At 35.6% G+C, this 23,691-nt stretch overlaps 1 protein-coding gene across 1 annotated transcript in view; it reads left to right on the plus strand.

Annotated features, from left to right (window-relative positions):
* The window catches only part of LOC150087456 (solute carrier family 2, facilitated glucose transporter member 10-like), a 54,598-nt gene that overhangs the window by 19,194 nt on the left and 11,713 nt on the right, over positions 1-23,691 (plus strand). The window contains exons 5-8 of the mRNA XM_090372494.1: positions 3,816-3,963; positions 5,950-6,053; positions 17,168-17,276; positions 20,816-20,902. Of these exons, the coding sequence (XP_090228620.1) occupies positions 3,816-3,963; positions 5,950-6,053; positions 17,168-17,276; positions 20,816-20,902 (448 nt within the window). The remainder of the gene's footprint in view (positions 1-3,815; positions 3,964-5,949; positions 6,054-17,167; positions 17,277-20,815; positions 20,903-23,691) is intronic.

Here is a 23,691-nt window from a genome sequence, read left to right on the forward strand (position 1 = left end):
CTGATTTGGTAAGACTATTTTTCCCAGGACCTATTCTGGCTCTCGGCATCCCTGCTTGTTATCTCTGATTTGGCTATGAGGTGGGACTCTTATTTGGAAAATGCCAAATCATTCTGATGCAAAATTTGAGCATATAGGAATTACTACCAAATACATTTCATCTACTAACTGAGAAGGGTAAGCATTATTTGGTCACCTTGACGTTATCTACTGACTGACATCCCTTCAGTGAACACTTTGGACAGACCCACAGTTCCTTTTCAATGTTATCACAGGTGACAAAACCTGGATTTTGTCTAAAAAAACTAGAGAGAAGTGGGGGATCTTCACAATGGAAGAATCCAAAATCAAAGAGCAGGACAGTTTTTGTTCCAATCTGGTGTCTTGCTAATGTTCAATCACACAGTCACTTGTAGAGATGCAGTTGTTTTATAAACTGCATTTGAAATACTGTAGTTCCTGAGGCTGTCACAGACATTCTTTCAGGTATGTCTAGCTGGGCTTGCTACCTGGGAGTCTAAAATGCTGATGGAACTGATATTCAGGCAACACTCAAGTCAAGTGGACTTAATTTCAACAAAGTCCAGGCAGTCTGTGACAGCCAAATCCTCTGCTTACACCTTCACAATGATGGGATTATTAGTAACCCTGAAATACAGCCTCTAGTACAGTTGAAGCTCTTTATAGCAACCCTATTTTTAACATCCCACACATTATAACGTTCTATGGGGTTGGTCCTGGCCAATTTCTCATTAACCTAATGCTATTTTATGAACAATTGATATAATGACCGTTTTCTCATTCCCCTGGGGGGGCTGTTGTATAGAGCTTCGACTGTATATACTGGAGGTGTCCACCCAAGTACAAACCAATGTAAGCAGGGTTGAGGTGTGGTGCCCACACCACACTGAGGAATGCTGCTCCGCTGTGTTATTAGGCAATACTAAGTGGTAGATGAATGTCATCAACTGATAAAATATAATAAAAATATAAAAAGTAAAAGAAATAAGAAAAGGGAGAAAAAAATTATAAAAAAGTAAAATAAAAGGAAAGGAACTTTGTGGACTAGGGCCAATGGCTAGGCATCTGTATACAAAAGAATATTTTGGAAAATAGTGCTTTTCACATGCACACGTTTTGCTTTCCACAAGGCAGGGCTAACTGCTAGTGCGTCATACTACAATAAAGTGATTGACAGGTCTGCCTCAAAGACCATGCTTAGTCACATCACTCTTAAATTAAGCTTCATATACCACAGCGATGACTCATTACCCGATAGTGTTTAGTAACATTATGATATCACACAGTGTTGACAGTTCAGCCGTTATTAATTGTTGTTGTTATTTGGTTTTTAGGAGCATTAGCAACTAAGGCCATATTGCTCCGGGGATATGCGGTGGTCATTCCCTGACCTTTCCGCATCCTCCGTATTTGGTGGTCATGGGCTCGAACCCTGGTCTAATCAAGAAGCGTGTGCTACACACTACTGCTCTTGCCCACCTGGCTACTGAGGTGCCTTGTTAATTGTGGGGTTTAATTAGAATTCTACATATCTTAAGGCAATGATTAAATTTTTCAAAAGTTTCTTCAGCTATTAGCAATGTTGTTAATAATGGCAGTAATAAAAAAGAGAAAGATCGTATCAAAAAGGCTGAGAAAAAAAGAAAAGATATTGAAGAGTATGAAGCAGCACTTAAAAATCCTGATATCGAAGGAAACAAAGCGATTATAATAAGTTAAAGGCTTCAGAATATGAATTAAGGAAGGAAAGATACAAGAAAAAGAGTAAAAAAAAAAAAAAAATCACAAATTGTTGATAACTCTACTGAAATTCCAATCGTTGATAAAAAAAAATCGTAAAAAAATGATAAAGTAGTTAAAAAGAAAAATGATCAAATATAGATTCCTGAAAATATTCGCAGTTAAGGAAATTTAATACACAATGTTTTTGGAAGTATCAAAACTTCTTTGGAAGAAAAGTTTCAATTTAGCTGCAACAAATAATACTATTTGCTGATTGAAAAAATTTTTTCCAAAATTAAGATTCCAGGAGAATTGAAAATAGTTTATTCATCAGACCAAATTATGCTAGATAGTTGTAATTCTGAAGAATACAACTCTGTAACACCCGATACAGAGTTGTATAAACTATATATCTGCATAAACTACTTCTAAAGGTAAACGCAAATGTTATGGTTTTTAAGAAACTTAGATATAAAAAATGGAATTTGCAATGGTACAAGACTACATGTAGTGGAAATAAGGAAGAAATGTTTGGTTTGTGAACACGTCACAGGTGACAGCGCTGGATTGAAAGCATATATTCCCCAGATTCATATGTATTTAAATGAAGGGGAATATAAATTCATTTTTCAACAAACACAGTTTCCTGTGAAATTGGCTTTTAGTATGACAATAAACAAAAGTCAAGGTCAAACTATCTAAGGTTGGTGTTGACTTAACGTCACCATGTTTTTCATATGGACAATTGTATGTTGCATTAAGTAAAGTGAAGGCAGCTAAAAATCTTTGTGTTAAAGGAAAACAAATCAAAAAACAAAAATATTGGACAAGAAATGTTGTTTATTATCAAACATATAAATGATGGTTTTGTTATTAATTTGCTTTTAGATAATAATATAATATAATTTTTGTACATCTTTTGATTATTAGAAGGGGTGTGGGGGGTTTCCCCCCACTAAAAAAATTAAAATATAAAAATGTATAATTCAAGTTCGTGTGACACAAGTCAGAGGGGAGCGAAGCGACCTTCTGACTTGTATTCACAAACTGTTTTCTTCCTGTATTAACTTTTTTTTGCTTTCACAAAACTCTTAGTACCTTTTCTTGCTGCTTTGTTTGTTACTTATTTTCCTTTTCTATGCTAACTTGTGTGCATGGCAAATTTTAATTTCTTGCCTTCATTACTTTTTTCTTTTTCTCCTGTCACTAGAGGTCACTTTTCTGCTATATATTCCAACATCTTTGGTTTTGCTTTCTCTTTCACATGCCCTTCTTCTATCCATAAGTTCTTTTCATTCACTGTTGTTTTTGTGTTCTCTGTAGAGTCAGTTGAAACATCACATAATTTCCTTGTCTTGTCATTTGCTTATGGCCCTTGACCACCGCATATTCCCAGAGCAATATGACCTTAGTTGCCAATACTCCTAAAAACCAAATAACAAAATAACAAAGCTTATGGCCCACTGTTGTTAAGGTGTGGAATGGATCAAACCACCTCCACTAACAGAACTGTAAAGGAGTATGCAAGGTATATGTTTGTGGTAAGTGAAAGGTGCAGTGTGTTGTAAAGGCTCAATGGCAGGTTGCTGTGCAACAGTTGACATCACAATACAGTATGGGGAATGCAAGAACAATACCCCAAATGATGATGCACCACACACTCAGGTGTATGGCATTCCACAGCAGATAACTCGAGAGACACTCTCTCTCTCTCTCTCTCTCTCTCTCTCTCTCTCTCTCTCTCTCTCTCTCTCTCTCTCTCTCTCCACTGCTGTCTATCAATGACAGTGAATGCTGTGTTGTCAACAACAAGCTGGTTTGGACACTGGAGGACTGGAAATGAGTGTGATGGTTGGATGTTAATCCAGTGTTTCACTGGTGAAGTTTATTGGCAGATCATAGGAGACCATGTGTACCCTGCCATATTGCATTTTTTCTCAAAGAGAAATGAGGTATTCCAAGACAATGATGCGCCATGTCATTGGGCCTGCACTGTATGTGAGTGGTTCAAGGAACACAGTGAAGATATCACCATCTTTATTGGCTTCTAAATTCTCCTGACCTCAATCCAGTTGTATGCCTGTGGGATGTTTTGGAATAGGAAGCAAGCCATATGGACACTCATCCATAATCTATTCCGACACTATAGAAAGCCTTGCTGGCAGCATGGCTACAGATCCCTATGGACGTCTTCAGATATCTAATGGAGTCAATGCCGAGGTGAATGGCAGCTGTTATCTATGTGAAGGGTGACCCAACAGGATATTAGATAGGTGGTCATAATTCAGTGATCACTGAGTGTATAGTATTATATCATTATCTATCATTTTTTCTCTCTCTCTCTTCTCTTTATCACTTTTTTCCCAAAAATTAATTACGCTCCTTCTTTGTTACTTTTCTATTTTTTTCTCCCCATTTCTCTTATCTCTAAACTATATATATATATATATATATATATATATATATATATAGAATCAAATTACTAAAGCATAGAACTGTGATGTTATAATTACTAAAGCATTTAACAGGGATATTATATGATATCCCTGTTCAGTGTTGCCTAGGGTCCGGTTAGTTCATGGATTGCTTTGGGTTTTTTAAACGACAGGACAGCCTGTCGTTTAAAAAACAGGGTGTCTCAAAAATACATGACATAACTTCAGGAATGTGTTCCTATATGTAGACAATAAAAATATTTTATATCAACATAGTTCCGGAAATGCTTGGTTCCCGAGTTATTAACCGGAATGTCTTATCTCCCGCAGGTGATTTCCTTCATCACAAGGACAGAATCTGGTGGTTTTCCATTCCAACCATGTACTCAAATCAGAATCAAGCGGATATGAACTTTATGTACGGTTTGGTGGACGGCAATGCCCTGGAGGCTCATTTATTCCACGAAAGGTTCTCAGAACAAAGATGTCCAGACAGGAAAACGTTTGAAGGTATCCATCACCTCCTTTGTGAACATGGGACCTTTACACCTCATGCTGCCGACAGAGGACGACCAAGATCTATGACTCCTGAAGTAGAGGGGTGGACCAACTGCCTGGTCTCCACGCTCATCTGATTTAAGCCCACTAGATTTCTTCTTGTGGGGCCATTTAAAGTCATCGGTATATTCAACTCCGGTAGCTGATGTGGAAACTCTCCGCAATCGAATTGTGGCAGGTTGTGAGACATCTTCGCGAGTCCATGAGACATCGATGTGAGGCCTGTATTCAGGTAGAAGGTGGACATATTGAACAATTACTATAAGGTGATGTGAACAGTTAAGTGTCATAGACAGACCTTCAAAACTCAGAAACCAAGCATTTCCAGAACTATGTTGATATAAAATATTTTTATTATCTACATATGAGGAACTCATTCCTGAAGTTATGCCAGGTATTTTTGAGACACCCTGTGTGTGTGTGTGTGTATATATATAGTTGTGTAATTAACATCCTAGTGTTTGAGAAATTTTATGGTGTGTGTGTGTGTGTGTGTGTGTGTGTGTGTGTGTGTGTGTGTGTGTGTGTGTGTGTGTGTGTGTGTGTGTGTGTGTGTGTGTGTGTGTGTGTGTGTGTGTGTGTGTGTAATTAATCATACACTCACAGAATCAGACAAAAGAAAGTATTTAAGAATTATATTTATGAAAATTTCCACTACTTCTATAAGTATCATTTTCAAAATATAATTACAAAAATAAACCATTCTGCATAATTAAAGATGTTTATGAAACAAAAAACTTCAAATTATCACAAAAAATTCCTGAAGTTATGAATTGACTGCAGAAGTTACTGTCACTAATATATTGTCTCATCTCATATTTTAAATAAAGTCTTGTCAAGCACACTTGGTGTTTACCGTATTTTATTGTATATGGGTTTTCCTGACTAATGAGGGCTTTTTCCTGAGGGGCTTTTAATTAAGTAAAATTAATTAAAAAGTACTCAATGAGGAAAATTAGTTAATATGCACACTTCAATAGTCAGGTATGTTTATTAACTAATGTGCTTATTGCAAGGATTATGCATATAGAATGACTTTTTCAGTGAGAATCCATAAAATAATAACTAGTACAAAAATTGCACTTGAAATTACCTGATATAGAAATGATATTTTATGATAGGAGTGATATTTATAAAAATATAAATTATATTTGTATAAAATCCAATATTTTTAAGATAAAGACAACAAAAAATAATATTTCTTATCTTTTAGAATCATCGTGGCATGTTAGTGTCATTAAATGAATTTGGAATAACACTGGGTTTTTTAACTGCTTATCTGTTCAACTATTGCTTCATTTCCCATGAAGAAGGATGGTAAGTTCATTATATTTGATTTACTCATAAATTTCTTAAAGTTGTGGCTAAATCAACAATAATGTGTATATCCAAATTTGGCTAATTGGCAGAAAATATCAAAATAAAATGAACAACAGAGATGAGATTTTTTTAGGTCAGGAAAAAGGCCTAATTTCATTTCTAATAGTCTGTACAAGACTAGACTATTAGAAATGAAAGTAGATTATGATTATAGATCCATAGAAAGAGAGTGAGATAGAAAATACATTGTTAAGAGATTGGAGGAGGAGTATTACCAAAAGAAGTGCTGCAACATAACCTGAAAAAGAATGAGTATGGTCGCCATCTGAGAAGATGGCAGGAAATGAAGAATATATAAATATATGTAGGTTCAGTAATCTGTCACATGTGTCAAGAATACCTCAGAAGTTTTCAAATTTTGGATAATAAAATGCATGATAGTGAAAAATTATGCCATGAAATCATAAAGCCTACTTTTAAGTGTTTTTGTTGGTTATTTTATTTATTATTTATTTTTTTAAGGCAACAGTATACACTGTCTAGTCAAAACATTATGACCACTCCTCCAAAGCCTGGCAACTGGTCATTCCTCACTGACTGGTGATATACATGTCCCAGTGAGAACCAGTAAATATGATACTGCAGTTTCGTGGCATGTGGTCTGCATGAAGTACTTGATTGACATGGGCAAGGGATGTGATCTGACCAACTTCAAAAAAGGAATGATTGCCGGGTACTGGTTGAAGGGTGGCAGAGTTATGTAAACTGCAAAATCTTGTGGAGTACTGTACTTCAGGTGTTCCAAGAATGGGCAGAGCAGCAGTTGCTGAGCCAGTGGTGGGTGTTCATGCCTCATTGATGGTCATGGTGAATATAGGCTGTCCTGCCTTGCGCAAGCTGATAGATGGAAAACAGTGGAATGGCTGACCATAGACGTTAGTTAGGAGTCAACTAGTGGTGTTTACAAGACAACAATCTAATGAATCCTCCTCTACATGGGCTGCTGGAGAAAGTGCATGGTCAAAGTACCCATGCTTACAGCTACCAATCAGGGGCTCACATCTGGTGAGTATGGGCTTGGCACATCCAGGGTCCTCAGCTGGATATCATCATTCTTCTCTTTCTTGGTGATTTCTCTCTCTCACACACACACACACACACACACACACACACACACACACACACACACACACACACACACACACACACACACACACACACACACACACACACACGGGTAACTCAGAAATTTTTTTTGGCTGGTGCAGCATAAGCCTCAGGCTTCCTTGCACCATATGGCTAATAATAATAATAATAATAATAATAATAATAATCACAAGTGATGCCTAAAGTTTTCATCTGAATGGCATAATTGAACCGTTGATGATTGGAAAAGTTTCCTTTTCTGATGAATCATGTTTCTTGTTACGCTTGTGAATGGTAGATGGAGGGTACAGCAACAAACCATGAAGAGGAATAAACTGCAAATCTTATGGGCCTGTCCAACAGAAAGAGGCAGGTGGAAGCAGCATTTTGGTATGGGATGTTCCTGGGAATCTCTTGGAGCTCATACAGCACTCTTAAAGCTAAAAACTATCTATCCATTGTGGCTGATCAGGTATACCCCTTCATGGTGACTATCTTCCCAGATGGCACAGGCATGTTCCAGCAGTATAACGTTGCTGGTGTTATTCGAGAGTAGTTCACTGAACATGAAAGCGAGTTCCAGGTGCTACCTTGTCCACTGAATTCACTAAATATTATTCTCATAGAAAATCTCTGGGATTACATAGATCAACAAATTTACAGTTTAATTAAGTTGTTTGGATCCCCCACCATGCACTGTCGTAGATCTATGAGATGCAGTTGTGGCAACATTCAGAGACCTTATAGAGTCCACGCCTCACCAGATGATGAGGCATGGACTCTATAAGGCCATATCTGCTACTATAAGGAGAACATACCCACTATTAGGTAGATGGTCATATTTTTGACTGTACGTTGTATATTTCTACCAAAATAACCATTAAAACTTAAAAATGCCACATTATGAGATTATTATTGGAAAAATAATGCAAAGAAGAAAGCTTATGTATAAGCTTTCTTCTATATGTATATAAGCTCTTAAAGAAATAATAGAAAAAAAATACTGCTTATTATAATTCATGTATCTTCCTTTTTATTTTTGAATTTAACCTCTCTCTAAATTTAAATAAGCTTCCCAGTTCAGCAAGGTTAGGTAGGCATTTATTCTAGTAGCCAGTTGCTCTTTTCTCTAAAATACAAATTTTCTTGAATCTAGTCTGCAGTTATCTTTTCATGTTTCTAGTCTGTTTCCTTTTCTTTTATTTATATTTGATTCTGTTAAAACATTGAATGTTTCAACATCTAGAAAATCAGGCATTGCATGTAGATTCCTGGCTTCCAGGCATTGGAGCTTGCAAAACTGAAGTTTCTCCAAAAATAAATCTCTGCACCTGTAACTAATTTCCTTGCCCTTCTCTGTACCTTTTCCAGAAAATTTTCATTCTTATAGCTACACTTCTATTTCTAAACCTGTACAATAGACAGTTTAAAAAAACCACTGCTTTATATAATTGAATAATCACAGTCCCTGCATATCATTGATAGGATGATATGCAGGCACTGTCCTAGCAAAGAAATTGTATGAAATGTAACATTACTTCTAAATTTTTTTTTTCATGCTTGGCTGTCTAGTTTGTTGCTTCCTGGGTAATTAGTTCACCTGGGATTACTGCTATACAAATTCATAAAACTTGCATATACCAACATTAAACCTTAACTTGGTTTTTAGGCCATGTGACAATTTGTCTTGTTGTAGATGCATAATGTTGTTATTATTAACTAGTTAGGAGGGGGCAAGAAAATTTACATCAGTATGTAGGGAAAAACATCTCAGGTGAAAACTAAAAATGCTCCTGGAAAATTATCTGCAGCACATCTCTGAAACATTATTGAGCTGCTGTAAACAGAGTGTAGATTGTCAGGGTTACTGTTTTGAAAAAGAAACTAATTTCAGGACCAAGATATTACCTCTGGCTCAGAACAATAGGTAGTTCATGTATTTTTCAATTTGGCTTTGTAAAATTTCTTCACTAAAGAAATTGATAGGATAGTAAACAAAGATGACTATCCTAGGTAGGCAGATAAATTTATTCAAGGTAGATAGTTAATAAGCTAATATGCTTTGCTATGAGCAATTACTTTTTAACAGCTATTGTTTCTCTGCCAGCTAATTCTAATTGCCAGTTCTACAATACTGACATTTGTGATGTAATTGGTATCACCCTTATGATTGGTGATTAAACATTTATGATTACATGTAGCAGTTGTGTTTAAATCAGTTATTTATATTTGATCGTACATCATGCTTTTTTCCTTTTTTTTTAATCCTTACATGCTGCAGGAATATATATCCTTGTCTATCAGGTAAGTAATCCAGCTAAGTCAATTTAATATATAAATCATAAATAATAATTTAATGTTATTTATGTAGCTTGATTATAGAGACTCCAGATATTAATAACTTTATAAACAAATATTTCCAAGGATTTCTGAAACTTCTTTAACAAAGTGAAGACTTACAGTTACTACACACTTACAGTTCATAAAACAAACTGTTAGTGTGGTGAGTTTTAACTTTCTGTTTAATGCAGCAGCTAACACTGAGTCAAAGTTCATCCCTTGTATCCTGAAGACAGTTCATTTTTTTTTTTTTTTTTTTTTTTTGCTATTTGAAATTAATATATTTAATGTAGTACTTTCTTAATTGCATAAGAAACTGATAGATCAAATATATTTGAAGTTAACAGTCACCAGAATGAAAGGGTCAATTGTGGTGAGTAAGAGTCAAATGTTTTATGAGTGTTACTGTATTTTGCTTTAAAAAACCATATACAGCCACTCCCCGAAACCATATACAGCCACTCCCCGATTAACGTGAGGGTTACGTTCCACAGAACGCAATGTAAGTAGGAATTTCTCTAAATAAGCATTTAGGGAAATTCTGCGCTCGCAGCTAGGTGTGCTGAATTTGATAGAAGCAAAAAAGAAATGTTCGATGAACATGTAAATAGAATTATTCAATTTTTTTATCTTGTGCGCAGGAAAAATTATAAAATATAAAAAGAGAGAGGAGACAGGTATAACACCAGCAAGTTTTACCTTTCAAGTATCGTTGTTGGAATTAACTCTTCAGCCAATAAGCATGCCGCTATGGAAGTTGAGGGCTATGCAGATTTAAAAGGGGTTTTTTCCAACACATCACAATTTCTCTGCAGCTGCAGAATCGGCACCGGTGACTTCATTGCATACCTTAATGTTTTGGAAACCAGCGTGATGCTTGAACGTATTAAACCAACAGTTGCTTGTAATGAACTTGGAATCATTATCTTCATAAATACTTCTTGCTTGAATGGCCGTTAGATTCAGTGGCACTTGATTTTGAATCTGATTTTCCATCCATATTATTAATAGCTTTTCCATCTTCAATATAGCACTTGTGAACACTGTTTTGTAATCACTGTTGGGGCAGACTGGCCCCGGTGTGAAATATGTTGATCCTTTAACATGTTCTTTTATACGCGCACTGTCTCTTAAAATAGTATTCACTGTTGAAGCAGCAAGACCTAATTCCATGCAATAGATGACAAACTTTGTCCTGCTTCATACTTCTCAATTAATCATCTTCATTTCTAAATCAATTTTGTTTTGTTTCTTAGCATTGCCAGCACTTGCACTTTCCGTTGGTCCCTTTCCCTTCACCATTGTAATAAGTAAATAGGAATGAAGAGAAGATTCTGAAAATTTATTTGCTTTTTATGATTAAAGATTTCAGTAAAGGGGAACTCATTTCACCATAATACCGTAACGTAAAAACCCACAGAATTCCAGTTATCAGTATTATTGCAAACGCAATAAGATCAAATTTACTACCCGTTTATCACAGATTACACTAACAGAAAAGCCCAATATAAACTGGAAAGTGCAAATTATTTTTATTGTTGTATAGTAGCGACCTCCAGAAATGTGTTTTAGAAAAATATCACAAAGGCGTTCAAAATTGATTCTTATAACGGAACATATGATAATGATGAAAGTGTAGTGCAATTTCCATTATAAAAATGACCTTTTAGAGAGATAAACAGCTTAGTTATATAGCAAAAATTTCAACTTCCGAGGTCTTGGAATGAATTACCAAAAAAAACAGTGTTATTGGGTTGACATTTGATACCTCCATTTATTCCTACGGGATGCAAAATACATTTCCACAATTTTTTTAAGTTTGCATCAGCCGGCAAAAACTTACTTAAAGTTGAATTTCCGTAAGTCAAGTATGGGAGTGGCTGTAATATGTTCACCTACTGATGCTGCTTGTAAATAAAACTTTGTCCAGAGGTCATCTGTGCTATCATTGTGGCTTAAAATATAGAAGTGTCTGAACACTTAGCACATCTTCAACTGAAAAATGGCACAATTATCAAAGCAAAGTTTGTACTTTTGGTTCACATTAAAAAGAAAAAAAACATGTAAAAATTTAACTCATGAATGGTGGCATGAGGTCCAACAAACCGAAATTTTTATTTATTTATGATATAATTTTGGTTTTTTATATTCTTCTTGAAATATATGAATGATTTGACTTTATTAATGGATAGCAATATTTATTAAATGTAATTTATTTATTTATATATATATATATATATATATATCTGATAATTCAAAATAAAACAAAATAAAATACAACATAAGCCAGTAGTATGGCAAAAACTGTAGACCGAATTAACATAAAAATAACGTAAAATAAAATAAACCAACAGAGAGGGGGAAGTAAAGGTAATACAACATAGACAAAGGCACAAGGAATAAATAACTACTCAGTACTGACTCACTGACTGAATGCAATATTTATTTATTTATTTATTTATTTATTTTCTTATTTTATGTTAAACTTTTAAGCCATTATTTAAATATATATATATATACAGGGTGATTCACTACCAGTGCGACAAACTTGCAGGAGGTGTAGGGGGCTCAAAGACGAATCAGAATCACATAGCATTGCAGGGTCCGAAATGCCTTAGTCATGCAGTAGAGGACGTTGAACAGGAGGTCGCGTAAACAGCGATCCCGCTGGAAGTCAGCATTCGCAAACTGGTTCCCGAGGCAGTAGGATGAACGAGTATTCAAACGTTGAACTGACTGACGTGCACCTCGCATATGGAGCTGCGGATTGTAATGGGCGCGCCACTCTGCACTTGTACCAGGAACGTTTCCCGCACAGGCGTGCTCCTCATCATACAATTTTTGCACGTGTGCACAGAAGGTTATGTGAGACTGGTTGTTTCACGAGAGGTACAATGAATCGAGAGCGAATGATGAGGACGTCAGACAATGAGAATGTTGTACATCTTGCAGAAGGCAATCCGAGTAAGAGTACTCAAGCGATAGGCCAACGATTGGGTATTTCCCAATCCACTGTATGGAGGATACTGTCAACAAACCAAATGAGTTCATACCATCTGCAACGCGTCCAATCATTGGAGCCTGTGGATTATCCACTCCGGAGGACTTTTGCTACTTGGTTTCTTCAACAGAAACGGTTCGCAAATGCTGACTTCCAGCGGGATTGCTGTTCACGCGACCACACGTTCAACGTCCTCTGCCGCATGATGAAGGCATTTCGGACCCTGCAATGCTATTTGATTCCGATTCATCTTTGTGCCCCCCTACACCTCCTGCAAGTTTGTTGCACTGGTAGTGAATCACCCTGTGTGTGTGTGTGTGTGTGTGTGTGTGTGTGTGTGTGTGTGTGTGTGTGTGTGTGTGTGTGTGTGTGTGTGTATGTGCATATATATATATATATATATATATATATATATATATATATATATAGGCCAACTGGGCTAGCCGAGTGGGTAAAGTACCTGACCGGCAACCCAAAGGTCGCGGGTTCGATTCCCGCCTCGGGCTTGGATCAAAGTACTGCAAAAATCTTGGGAGGTGCAAATATGGCCACAGACACCGATGCGCCAACAACTACCAAATCAATATATTTTTGAGACACCGTGTATATATATATATATATATATATATATATATATATTTGAGACACCGTGTATATATATATATATATATATATATATTTGAGACACCGTGTATATATATATATATATATATATACACACACACACAGGGTGTCTCAAAAATATTGGTACAAACGTTTATGGGAGGTAGGTAACATCTAAAGGAATGTGAATTGCATAGGAACCCATAACCAGAAACGTCACAGGAAAGTAGTAGCAGAGGCACAAGAAGCAGAAATGACACAAGACAGTAATTAGTGGCAAACATTTATTTGACTAATATTAACAATGGAGTACGAGATGGATGCATTTCATGATGTTACAACAGATGCTCGAAGGTTCCACCATGAGACACAATGCATGCGTGACACCGACGCAGCATGGATTGGCGGACACGGTCGAACACGCCTGTAGTTTCTTTGACAGTAGCAGCAGCGCAGACGAGTCTCGCCACGAGACCCATTTCCGTCTCCACAGGCAATTCATACATGATAGATTTGAGGGCCCCCCACAGAAAGAAATCAAGGCTTGATAAATCAGGTGAGCGTGGGGGCCAGGCAACGGGTCCACCACGGCCAATCCATCGATGCCCAAAACGCCTGTTCAAATGGTCACGAACACACTTTCCATAATGGGCAGACGCCCCATTGTGTTGAAACCAAATGTTGCGTCTCCCATTTGCTGGAACATCATCAAGTAACCCTGGTAGCACTTGTTCAAGAAAGATCTGATATTTAGCGGAGTTAATTTTTTTTTATGTGGGATGGTAACAGTTATGCGTCGACTAAGCAGTCACCGACCATACCTGCTCACACATTTATTGCAAAGCGATGTTGTGCTGCATGGGGGGGGCGCACACCGTGTGGGCTTTCTGCTAATCCATACACTAGGTGCATGTCTGCCAGCTCACAGTTCGTATATTGATGCATGCTCTTCGTGCAGCAACTACTGCTTGAATGAGTAAACCAGAAATTTTTTCTCGCACGAACTGATGAACATCTAAAGGAATTCACATTCCTTTAGATGTTACCTACCTCCCCTAAACGTTTGTACCAATATTTTTGAGACACCGTGTATATATTATATATATATATATATATATAAACATATTAAATGTATGTATATGTGTGTATATATGTATATATATATATATATATATAAGCAAAGACCTGATCATGAAGGCCAGAACTTTAATATTTTCTTTCATTGATACATTCATAAAGAGTAATTGAAAGTATATTTGGACAGAATAATGCAAGAAATAATGAAGAAATAAAATCAAAAATATAAATAGTTAAACTCTTAAAATATAAGGAACTATTAAAATTTATTATTAATTTGAAAGAGATTAATAAAACATTATTTAGTTTGCTTTTAATATGTGAGTGCAGTACCATTTTAAAAGAAAATAAAGACATTTAGAAGTAAAGAAGGGAACAATTTTTTTTAAGATAAAGTGAATAAAAAAAAAAACTCATAAAAAAAAGTGCAGGGAATGAAAGAAGAGGTTCAAGTTTGTTACATAAATAAATAAAATTAAGGTATGCAGACCGTATCATGAGAGATACTGCAGGATCTGAAGTTCTGTCAAGCCTATTCAGTCCAATCGATGAAACAAAATTCTGTGAAATGAGTTGGTTATTAAAGCAGAGGAAAAAAATATAAGAGAAAGATTCAGAATAGAAATCTATGGTAGTGCCTTCATATTGGAGAAGGCTGATTTATTATTAGAGAATAAATTTGAATTGGAAATTTAATCTTTATTTTAATGCTATCACTCAGTTCATACTGTGATGAGATTTTTTTCTGATTTTGACACATTATAAAACTGAATGTTTGCTAATTAAGCTTAGTGGCTATCTTATTAGGACATTTATGCTTATTGCAGTCTCTTTGCAACACTTCACAAGGTTTCTGGAAATGCCCACAAAACATGCTGTTGTTGTTGTTATTTGGTTTTTTAGGAGCATTAGCAACGAAGGCCATATTGCTCCGGGGATATGCGGTGGTCATTCCCTGACCTTTCCGCATCCGCCGTATTTGGTGGTCATTGGCTCGAACCCCAGTCTAATCAAGAAGTGTGCGCTATGCACTGCTACTCCTGCCCACCTGGCTACGGAGGTGCCCACAAAACACACACACACACACACACACACACACACACACACACACACACACACACACACACACACACACACACTTGTATAGACATAATACACTGGTGCAGTATGGGGATAATGTGCTATCCCATAAAACTATGCAACATAAAACTAATAGCAACAATGAAACCACTATACTCTCATTGAGGATATCACAGGGTCTCCTCCATGACAGTATAGTTGTTTCATTGCTTGTTACTCATTTCAAGCTGTCTAGGTTCAAGTCCCATCATAGACTGAAGGAATTTTTAAAGGCATTTTCAGCTGAGTAGTAGTTAGGTAATCTCAGGCAGAAGAAGTAGGATTTTTTTTTTTTCATAAGTTAATCTGACTTTTTCAGGCCCCATATGCAAATCTGCCTATGAGCACACACTGTACATGATGCATATTAGTGCAATGTGGCCAATGTGCCTGAAAACCAATGACACAACAATGCATTTAGTGACTGTTTCCCATAAAGATCCCCCAATTTTTTTAACTGGCCAGTTAACTGCTATCCCTCATAGCAGTTAACTGGCCAGATCAATATATATAAAGTTATCCAGGAATTACTTATAATTAATATTTGGAAACTAATCTCATGGTATTCATCTTTGAACTACCTGGATCTTAAAAGCAGGTTGATTCAATTTTGTAGTGCTATTGGATTAATGTCTGGTCCAGTAATCATATACTTTTATGCCTTTTAACCCACTTTTGGTTTATTTTCTGTTTACATCCTTCTGTTTGAGCAGTGAATTTTTTTTTTTTTCCATGATAGGAAAGCAATACAGACTTTAGATCTCTGGTATATAACAGTCAATTAACTTTTTATTGTACTTTTTCATTCACTTTCATCATAATTCGACTTAATATAAGAGTGACTGAGTTTAAAAAAAAAACAAAAAAAACAGTACTTTTCATATACAGTGGATTCTGGTTATTTGGGGCAGCCGTTTATTTGGGGCAAATCTTAAAAACAATAAAAACAATTAGCAGTTACCTGTTTATTGGGCTTTTCAGTCAGTGCAATCTATCATAAACGAATAGTAAACTCAATCTTACTGAATTTTCGATAATACGGACAGCTGGAATTCTGTGGGTTATTGTGCTGAAATGTGTTTACACTTTCATGGAATCTTCAATCATATAAAAAAATTAATTTTCAGAATCTTCTCTTCATTCCTATTTTTAAAGCTTCGTAACTCGTTACTCACTCCGTTCTCACTTGCACGTATCGTGTAACTTGCAATTTGTGTGTGCCGTGTTCTTTGTTATTGATTGCTTATCTTTTTACTGTTTTAAATTTTAACCCCTTTCCACAAATGTCAGTGAACAGAAATATCAACTAGTTAGTATGTACATATTACAGTACGTATTAATTATTCCGATTATCACGTATATTCTTCCGATTTTCATGTATCATTTAATTTTTTAATTGGTAAGGTAATAAAAGGTAAATTTGTGCTTAATATATCTTTACTTTTATAGCCTGTGGATAAATTTCCTATTTTTGCTGATTAGAATTGCCATTTTAAGAGAATTAAAATTCAATTCACAAACGTGATCACAATTATGGCGCTTACTACACATCGTATAGTGAACGGTACTTTACTATGGTGAGTCCATCGTAACATGATTTGATTGTACAGTGAATCAAATGTAAAGCGGGGATCCATTGTATTTTTAACTATTTACGTGAAACTTCAGATAATTGGGGCAGCCGCTTAATCGGGCCAAAATGCACTAGTCCCAAATAACTGGAATCGACTGTATTTCTTATAGTTTTATTTATAGCATGCGTATATAAATGGTTAGTTTTTGAAATTATTTTATCATTCCTGAAAAACTGTTTGTCTATTTTCAGGCGGTACATGTTTGGAATAGCAGTAATACCTGCATTTTTACAATTGCTGGCATCACCTTTCCTTCCACCCAGTCCACATCATTTGATCCTCAAAAAGAAGACAGCAAGAGTAAGATGGCAAATGATAATCCAGCTTTTATTTGGGATTGAATATAATAATTATTTTCTGCTTAATTTAATATTAAACCCAGCCTGAATTAATTTACTTTCTATCCATAACTTGTTATTGAGGCAATTTAAATTTAAAAATTGCACGATGAAGTATTAATAGCTTTTTAGTTTTTTCTATAAAAAAATCAAGCTAAAAGATAACTGAAACTGTTTATATTCAAAATATTCTTTCTGAAGTCTAGTTATGTCTTTGTTAGCACTTGTTATGTCTCTTCTCACTTTTTTTGTTTTATAAAGTTTCCATCTCTTACTGACTATAATGATATCATTACCAGTTTTCAGTTTGGCTTCTTTCAAATATTTTCTTTAATTTTTCCATCATTGTGTAAGCCTTGTGAGTCAGTGCATTTCTCTGAAAGAATATATCTTTTCTGCATTTTCCTCTTATTTCTTCTTTCAATTTTTTTTTTTTTTTTCTTTTTTTCAAACAATCCACTAAAGGGCAGCAATAATCCACAGTAATAGATTTATCTTTAACCAAGTATTCTATCATGATTTTCCTTGTGTTATTCCAGAAAAAACAATGTGGAGAACTTTTCAGATGATATTCCTAATGTTGCTACTCCTGTGCGCTCTGTTGTTCATTTCGGAGTTGCAATAAAGGAACCAAGTTTCATCCATAATTACAATTTTTTTTAATTCAAGAATTTACACTGCATCTCCATCAAAATTAGCTAGAATATATCTTTGGGAGCTTCAATCCTGGAATGCTTTTGATAGGTGTTTAAATATATAAATAGAGACCCATTTTGCAGAGAATTTTCTAGTGTCTAAATTACTATAAATGGTAATGAGAGCACATTCATGTGAAATATAGAGAATCTTACCTGTCTTTTTCAGTTCTGATTTGACAATTGAAAAGTATTGTCTTGCGCATGTTATCAATATTTTCTCGAATAATAATGGAAATGTGACTTCCTAGCATTTCATTGTTTATAAAATCAAAAACTCTCCATTTTGAAATGGGCATATTTTTTTTTTTTTTTTTTTAAACAATAGATCTCAAACAACACAACTAGTTGTTTTGGATCTGTATCTGTTGTTATAAAATTATATAGTCTTTCTGTTGCCGACTGGGCTAGCCGGGTGGGTAAAGTGCCTGCCTGGCAACCCAAAGGTCGCGGGTTCGAATCCCACCTCGGGCTTGGATCAGAGTAGAAAATGCAAAAACGTTGGGAGGTGCATTATGGCCACAGAAGCCGATGCGCCAACAACTAACAAAAAAAAAAGTCTTTCTGTTTGGTGCAACCTTAGCATCCCAGAGGCTCATATCTGGTGAGTATGGGCTTGGCACACCCAGGGACCTGAGCTGGATATTATTATTTTTCTCTTTCTTGGTGATTCCCTTCTACTTCTCTCTCTCTTAGGGTAATTCATAATTTTTTTTTTTTGGCTGGTTCAGCATATGCCTCAGACTTCTTTGCACCACATGGCTAATACAATACAATACAATACAATACAATTTTATTTATCAAGAGAATAATAATAATAATAAGTATGGATGTAACCTCAAAGAAGGAAGAAAGAACCTGTACACCCTCACCCACCTGATGTACATGGATGACATCAAGCTCTACATGGCAACCGAGAAGCAACTCCAGCAACTACTCTGGATCACCAAAGAATTCAGCAAGGACATCAGGATGGAATTTGGTCTAGAAAAATGCAAGACCCACACACTACACCAAGGAAAATTAGTTGGCTGAAACTACCAGCTGCTGACTGGTAAAGAGATCGAAGCTAGGACAGAAGGAGTGACCTACAAATACCTAGAGATGATGCAGGCTGAGCAGTTAGAACACAAGAAAATCAAGAAGTGCCTAACCGAAAAATATCATCAGAGACTAAGAAGCCTACTGAAAGCAAAATTGAACGGAGGGAATACAGTTAAAGCCATAAACACCTACGCAGCTCCAGTACTAACATACACCTTCGGGGTCATAGATTGGACTAACACTGAGCTAGAATATATCATGCAAAAGACAAGGACAATGATGACCAAGAGTCGCCAACACCACCCGAAGTCAGCAGTGGAGAGAATAACAATACCTTGGAAAGAGGGAGGAAGGGGTCTGATAGAACAACAGAAAACAGCGATAGTTAACCTGATGGATTACTTCGAGAACAACACAGCTCCGCTCCACCAGGCCATAAGGAAGATAGATAAGTGGTATGCCCCACTCAACCTAAGCGAGGAAACCCTTCCTGCCCAGACGGTACAAGAAACAAAGTTATTAAGATGGGCAAAGAAGACACTCCATGGCAGACACTACAATGACTTCCATCAAGATCACATCGATAACATTGGCTCACAAGCAGGACGCTCTTCCTGGAGACTGAAGGATTCACGCTGGCCATCCAAGACCAGGTAATCAACACCAGAAACTATAGAAAATACATCTCAAAGGAGCCCAGAATGTCAGATGACACATGTCGATGATGCCACCTGGCCTCAGAAACAATCCAACACATCACTGCGGGGTGCAAGGTGATCACCCAGACTGAGTAGTCTCATAGACACGACCAGGTAGCCAGGATAATGCATCAGAAACTAGTGAGGAATTACCAAATGACCAAAGAAAGTGTACCATACTTAAAGTACGAACCCCATGCACTACTAGAGACCCGAACCCACAAGCTGTACTGGGACCACGCCATACTAACGGATAACACCATCTCGCACAACAGACCGGACATAATCCTTGTTGACAAGGTGAATGGAAAAGGCTACCTACCTGATTGACATAGCTGTGCCGAACACTAGCAATGTCCAGAAAACCCATGAGAAAAAAATTAGGAAGTACACGAACCTGAGACATGAGATCAAGGAGATGTGGCATATGCAAGAAGTATCAACCATCCCAATCATCGTATCAACCATCGGTATGGTACCAAAGTACATAGCAGCCTAGCAGCAATAGGTCTCCCAGAGACCACCTACAAGGAACTCCAGAAAATCACAATCCTGAACACCTGTAGGATAGTCAGAGATTTCCTCGACTGACAGTAACACCAGACATTACAATCACCCTGTGTACTTGGTAGCAGTACCCATCATGGAGTGGAATTCCCCAATCAAAGAGAAATAATAGAAGAGCAACAACAATAATAATAACTGCCTTTCACTTACATAGTGTTCCAGATAGGAATCTTAAGAATGTTGAGAGGCCCCAAAATTTGCCATGTCCTATCCTTTGGCATCCCAATATATATACATGCCCACTAGCAAAGAAAGGCAAAACTCTCTCTTTTGGGAAATAACTTATTACCATAGTGCAATGGTTCATTTAAATTTCTAGATTATAGAACAAGAATATGAAGTAAATATTCTTTTAGGACATATGTTTTCATCATGATCCATTTATATTTCTTTTAAAAAGAATAAGATATATCATAAATTAAAAGGCTTGACTTTTAAAATAATTATTGAAAATATATTTGACTTTGAAAATAAGAATCTGCTTTATTCATTTTTAGGCAAAAAAAGTAATGATTCTTCTCAGGAATAACACAGACGTTGATGAAGAAATATCAGCAATAACTGTGGATTTGGAAAATGAGAAGGTAGTAATATTTTTATCTATCAATAGAAATTTTTTCCTTTTTTTTTGAAATCACAAAAAGAAATCACAAAAAAAAAAGAAATCACATTTAATAAATAATACAGGGATTTACCTTTATCTCTTTATAGGAAGACTTCTTATCCAATTCTCCTAGTCTATCATGTAAAACAATTAAAATACAGTGATAAAATTTATAAACTACATTTTAATGTGTTCCACAACGACAGCACGATATCAATTTAATAGCCCAGAATCACTGTTGAGGCCCCAACCCAACTCAAATTATTAACTGCAATGCTACTATCGGTATGGGAAAACATTTTGTCAAAAAAAACAAATAGTTTAAGAACGAAAATAAAATACATGAAGACAGATTTCTTCCTCCTTAAGTTAGATGAAAACTTTTCGATACTACATGTTCACAGAATGTAATGAAACTAAAAAATGCGCTGGTGCGTCTGTATTTAAAAGAAATTTAGTCCTCATCATGCATGTATTCATAGGACCAGTCATCATCTGATATTAAAAAAGGTCTGTGAACATTGATTGAATTTTTACATAATTTCATTTCAAGAGTTTCTGCAATAAGTAGCTTACTATAATTATGCTGAATATTGATTATTTTAGCTTTATTAAAAAGAAACAAATGAACCTCATTTACAGCATGAAATGCTAACTCCAAAGCATTTGATCTCGTCATGCGTACTGAAGCCTCGTGTTGTTTAACATGAAAATCCAACACCCCCCCCAGTAGATCCAATGCAAGCTATCACAGTCTTTGCAAGAAATGCTATAAACAAGATCATGTGTTTTGAAAGGAAGATTTTGTTGAACATTTTCTTAATAATGTATGTAATTTATTAGTGGGTTTAGCTATTATGTTCATATCCGTGCCCTTACACAAATCATTCAGTTTGTTACACCAGTATTCTACATATGGAACTGTAATAAAATGCTTTTTATCAGTATTTGTTTTCTGATTGTTATTAGTTATCTTTTCTTGGGCAATCAATTTAACTTTATTAATAGAGGTGATTGGATAACTTTTATTGAGGAATCTCCTTATTAGTTCATTCATTTCTGCCTGTAACCCTCTCTGTGTGGTAGAATATTTAAAAGCATTTAAAAACTGGTTGAGCATGAAAGATTTCTTATATGTATATGGATGATAGCTATTGTAGTGTAATAACATAACCACATTAGTGGGTTTCTTATAAATACTAAAATTTAGTTTTTCCCCCACACTCTGTAATGTGAAATTAAGAAAGTCGATAGATTTAGTGTCTTCCTTCTCAATTTCTTATATCAGATTCGGAGCTGGGAATGGATTATTCCAATTTTAGTTAATTCGTATGGAAAAAATCGATTCTATATTCGTCCGATTCAGTACTCGTCCGTTCCTCAGGAACGGATTAATGATGAATATAGAGGTTCCACTGTAATACCAGGCTCCCCAAAGATAAGATCTTTTAACTTACCAAGTTATTAGTTTCTGCCAACTATATTTTATTCCAAAACAAAATATACAGACAAACAGAACTTTGGCTTACCAATGGACCTTAGCATTAGTGGACTCATTGCTGAATTATATTTAGATAAAATTGAGAATATATATTTGAATCCATTTATATCAGAAATCTCATGTTATGGCAGATATCTAGACAACGTTCTCATTATAACCAATCAGACTACCATAAATTCTGTTTTACAAGTATTAAATAATATCCATACTAGACTGAAGTTCACATTAGAAATTGAGAGGAAGACACTAAATCTATCAACTTTCTTAATTTCACATTACAGAGGGTGGGGGAAAAACTAAATTTTAGTATTTATAGGAAACCCACTATGCTCAACCAGTTTTTAAATGCTTTTAAATATTCTACCACACAGAGTGGGTTACAGGCAGGAATTAATGAACTAATAAGGAGATTCCTCAATAGAAGTTATCCAATCACCTCTATTAATAAAGTTAAATTGATTGCCCAAGAAAAGATAACTAATAACAATCAGAAATCAAATATTGATAAAAAGCATTTTATTACAGTTCCATCTGTAGGATACTGGTATAACAAAATGAATGATTTGTGTAAGGGCATGGATATGAACGTAATAGCTAAACCCACTAATAAATTACATACATTATTAAGAAAATGTTCGACAAATTCTTCCTTTCAACAAACACATGATCTTGTTTATAGTGTTTCTTGCAAAGACCGTGACTCGGCTTACATCGGATCTACCGAGGAGTGTTGGATTTTCGTGTTAAACAACACGAGGCGGCTTCAGTATGCGAGAGAAAATACTTTGGAGTTAGCATTTCATTCTGTAAATGAGGTTCATTCGTTTCTTTTTAAGGAAACTAAAATAATCAATATTCAGCATAATTTTAGTAAGCTACTTATTGCAGAAACTCAACATTTGCAGACCTTTTTTAATATCAGATGATTGGTCCTATGAATGCATGCATGATGAGGACTAAATTTCTTTTAAATACAGATGCACTGGCACATTTTTTAGTTTCATTCCATCCTGTGAACACATAGTATCAAAGTTTTCGTCTAACTTAAGGAGAAGAAATCTGTCGTCACATATTTTATTTTTGTTCTTAAACTATTTGCTTTTTGACAAAATGGTTTCCTATACCGATAGTTGCGTTATGGTTAATAATTTTGGAATCAGGTTGGGGCCTCAACGGTGATTCCTGGCTATTAAATCACTATCGTGCTGTCATTGTGGAACACATTAAAATGTAGATTATAAATTTTATCATTGTATTTTAATTTTTTA

The sequence above is a fragment of the Mastigoproctus giganteus genome, chromosome 4 (assembly GCF_048544385.1).
Source record: "Mastigoproctus giganteus isolate SK-2022 chromosome 4, ASM4854438v1, whole genome shotgun sequence".
NCBI classification, from domain to species: domain Eukaryota; kingdom Metazoa; phylum Arthropoda; class Arachnida; order Uropygi; family Thelyphonidae; genus Mastigoproctus; species Mastigoproctus giganteus.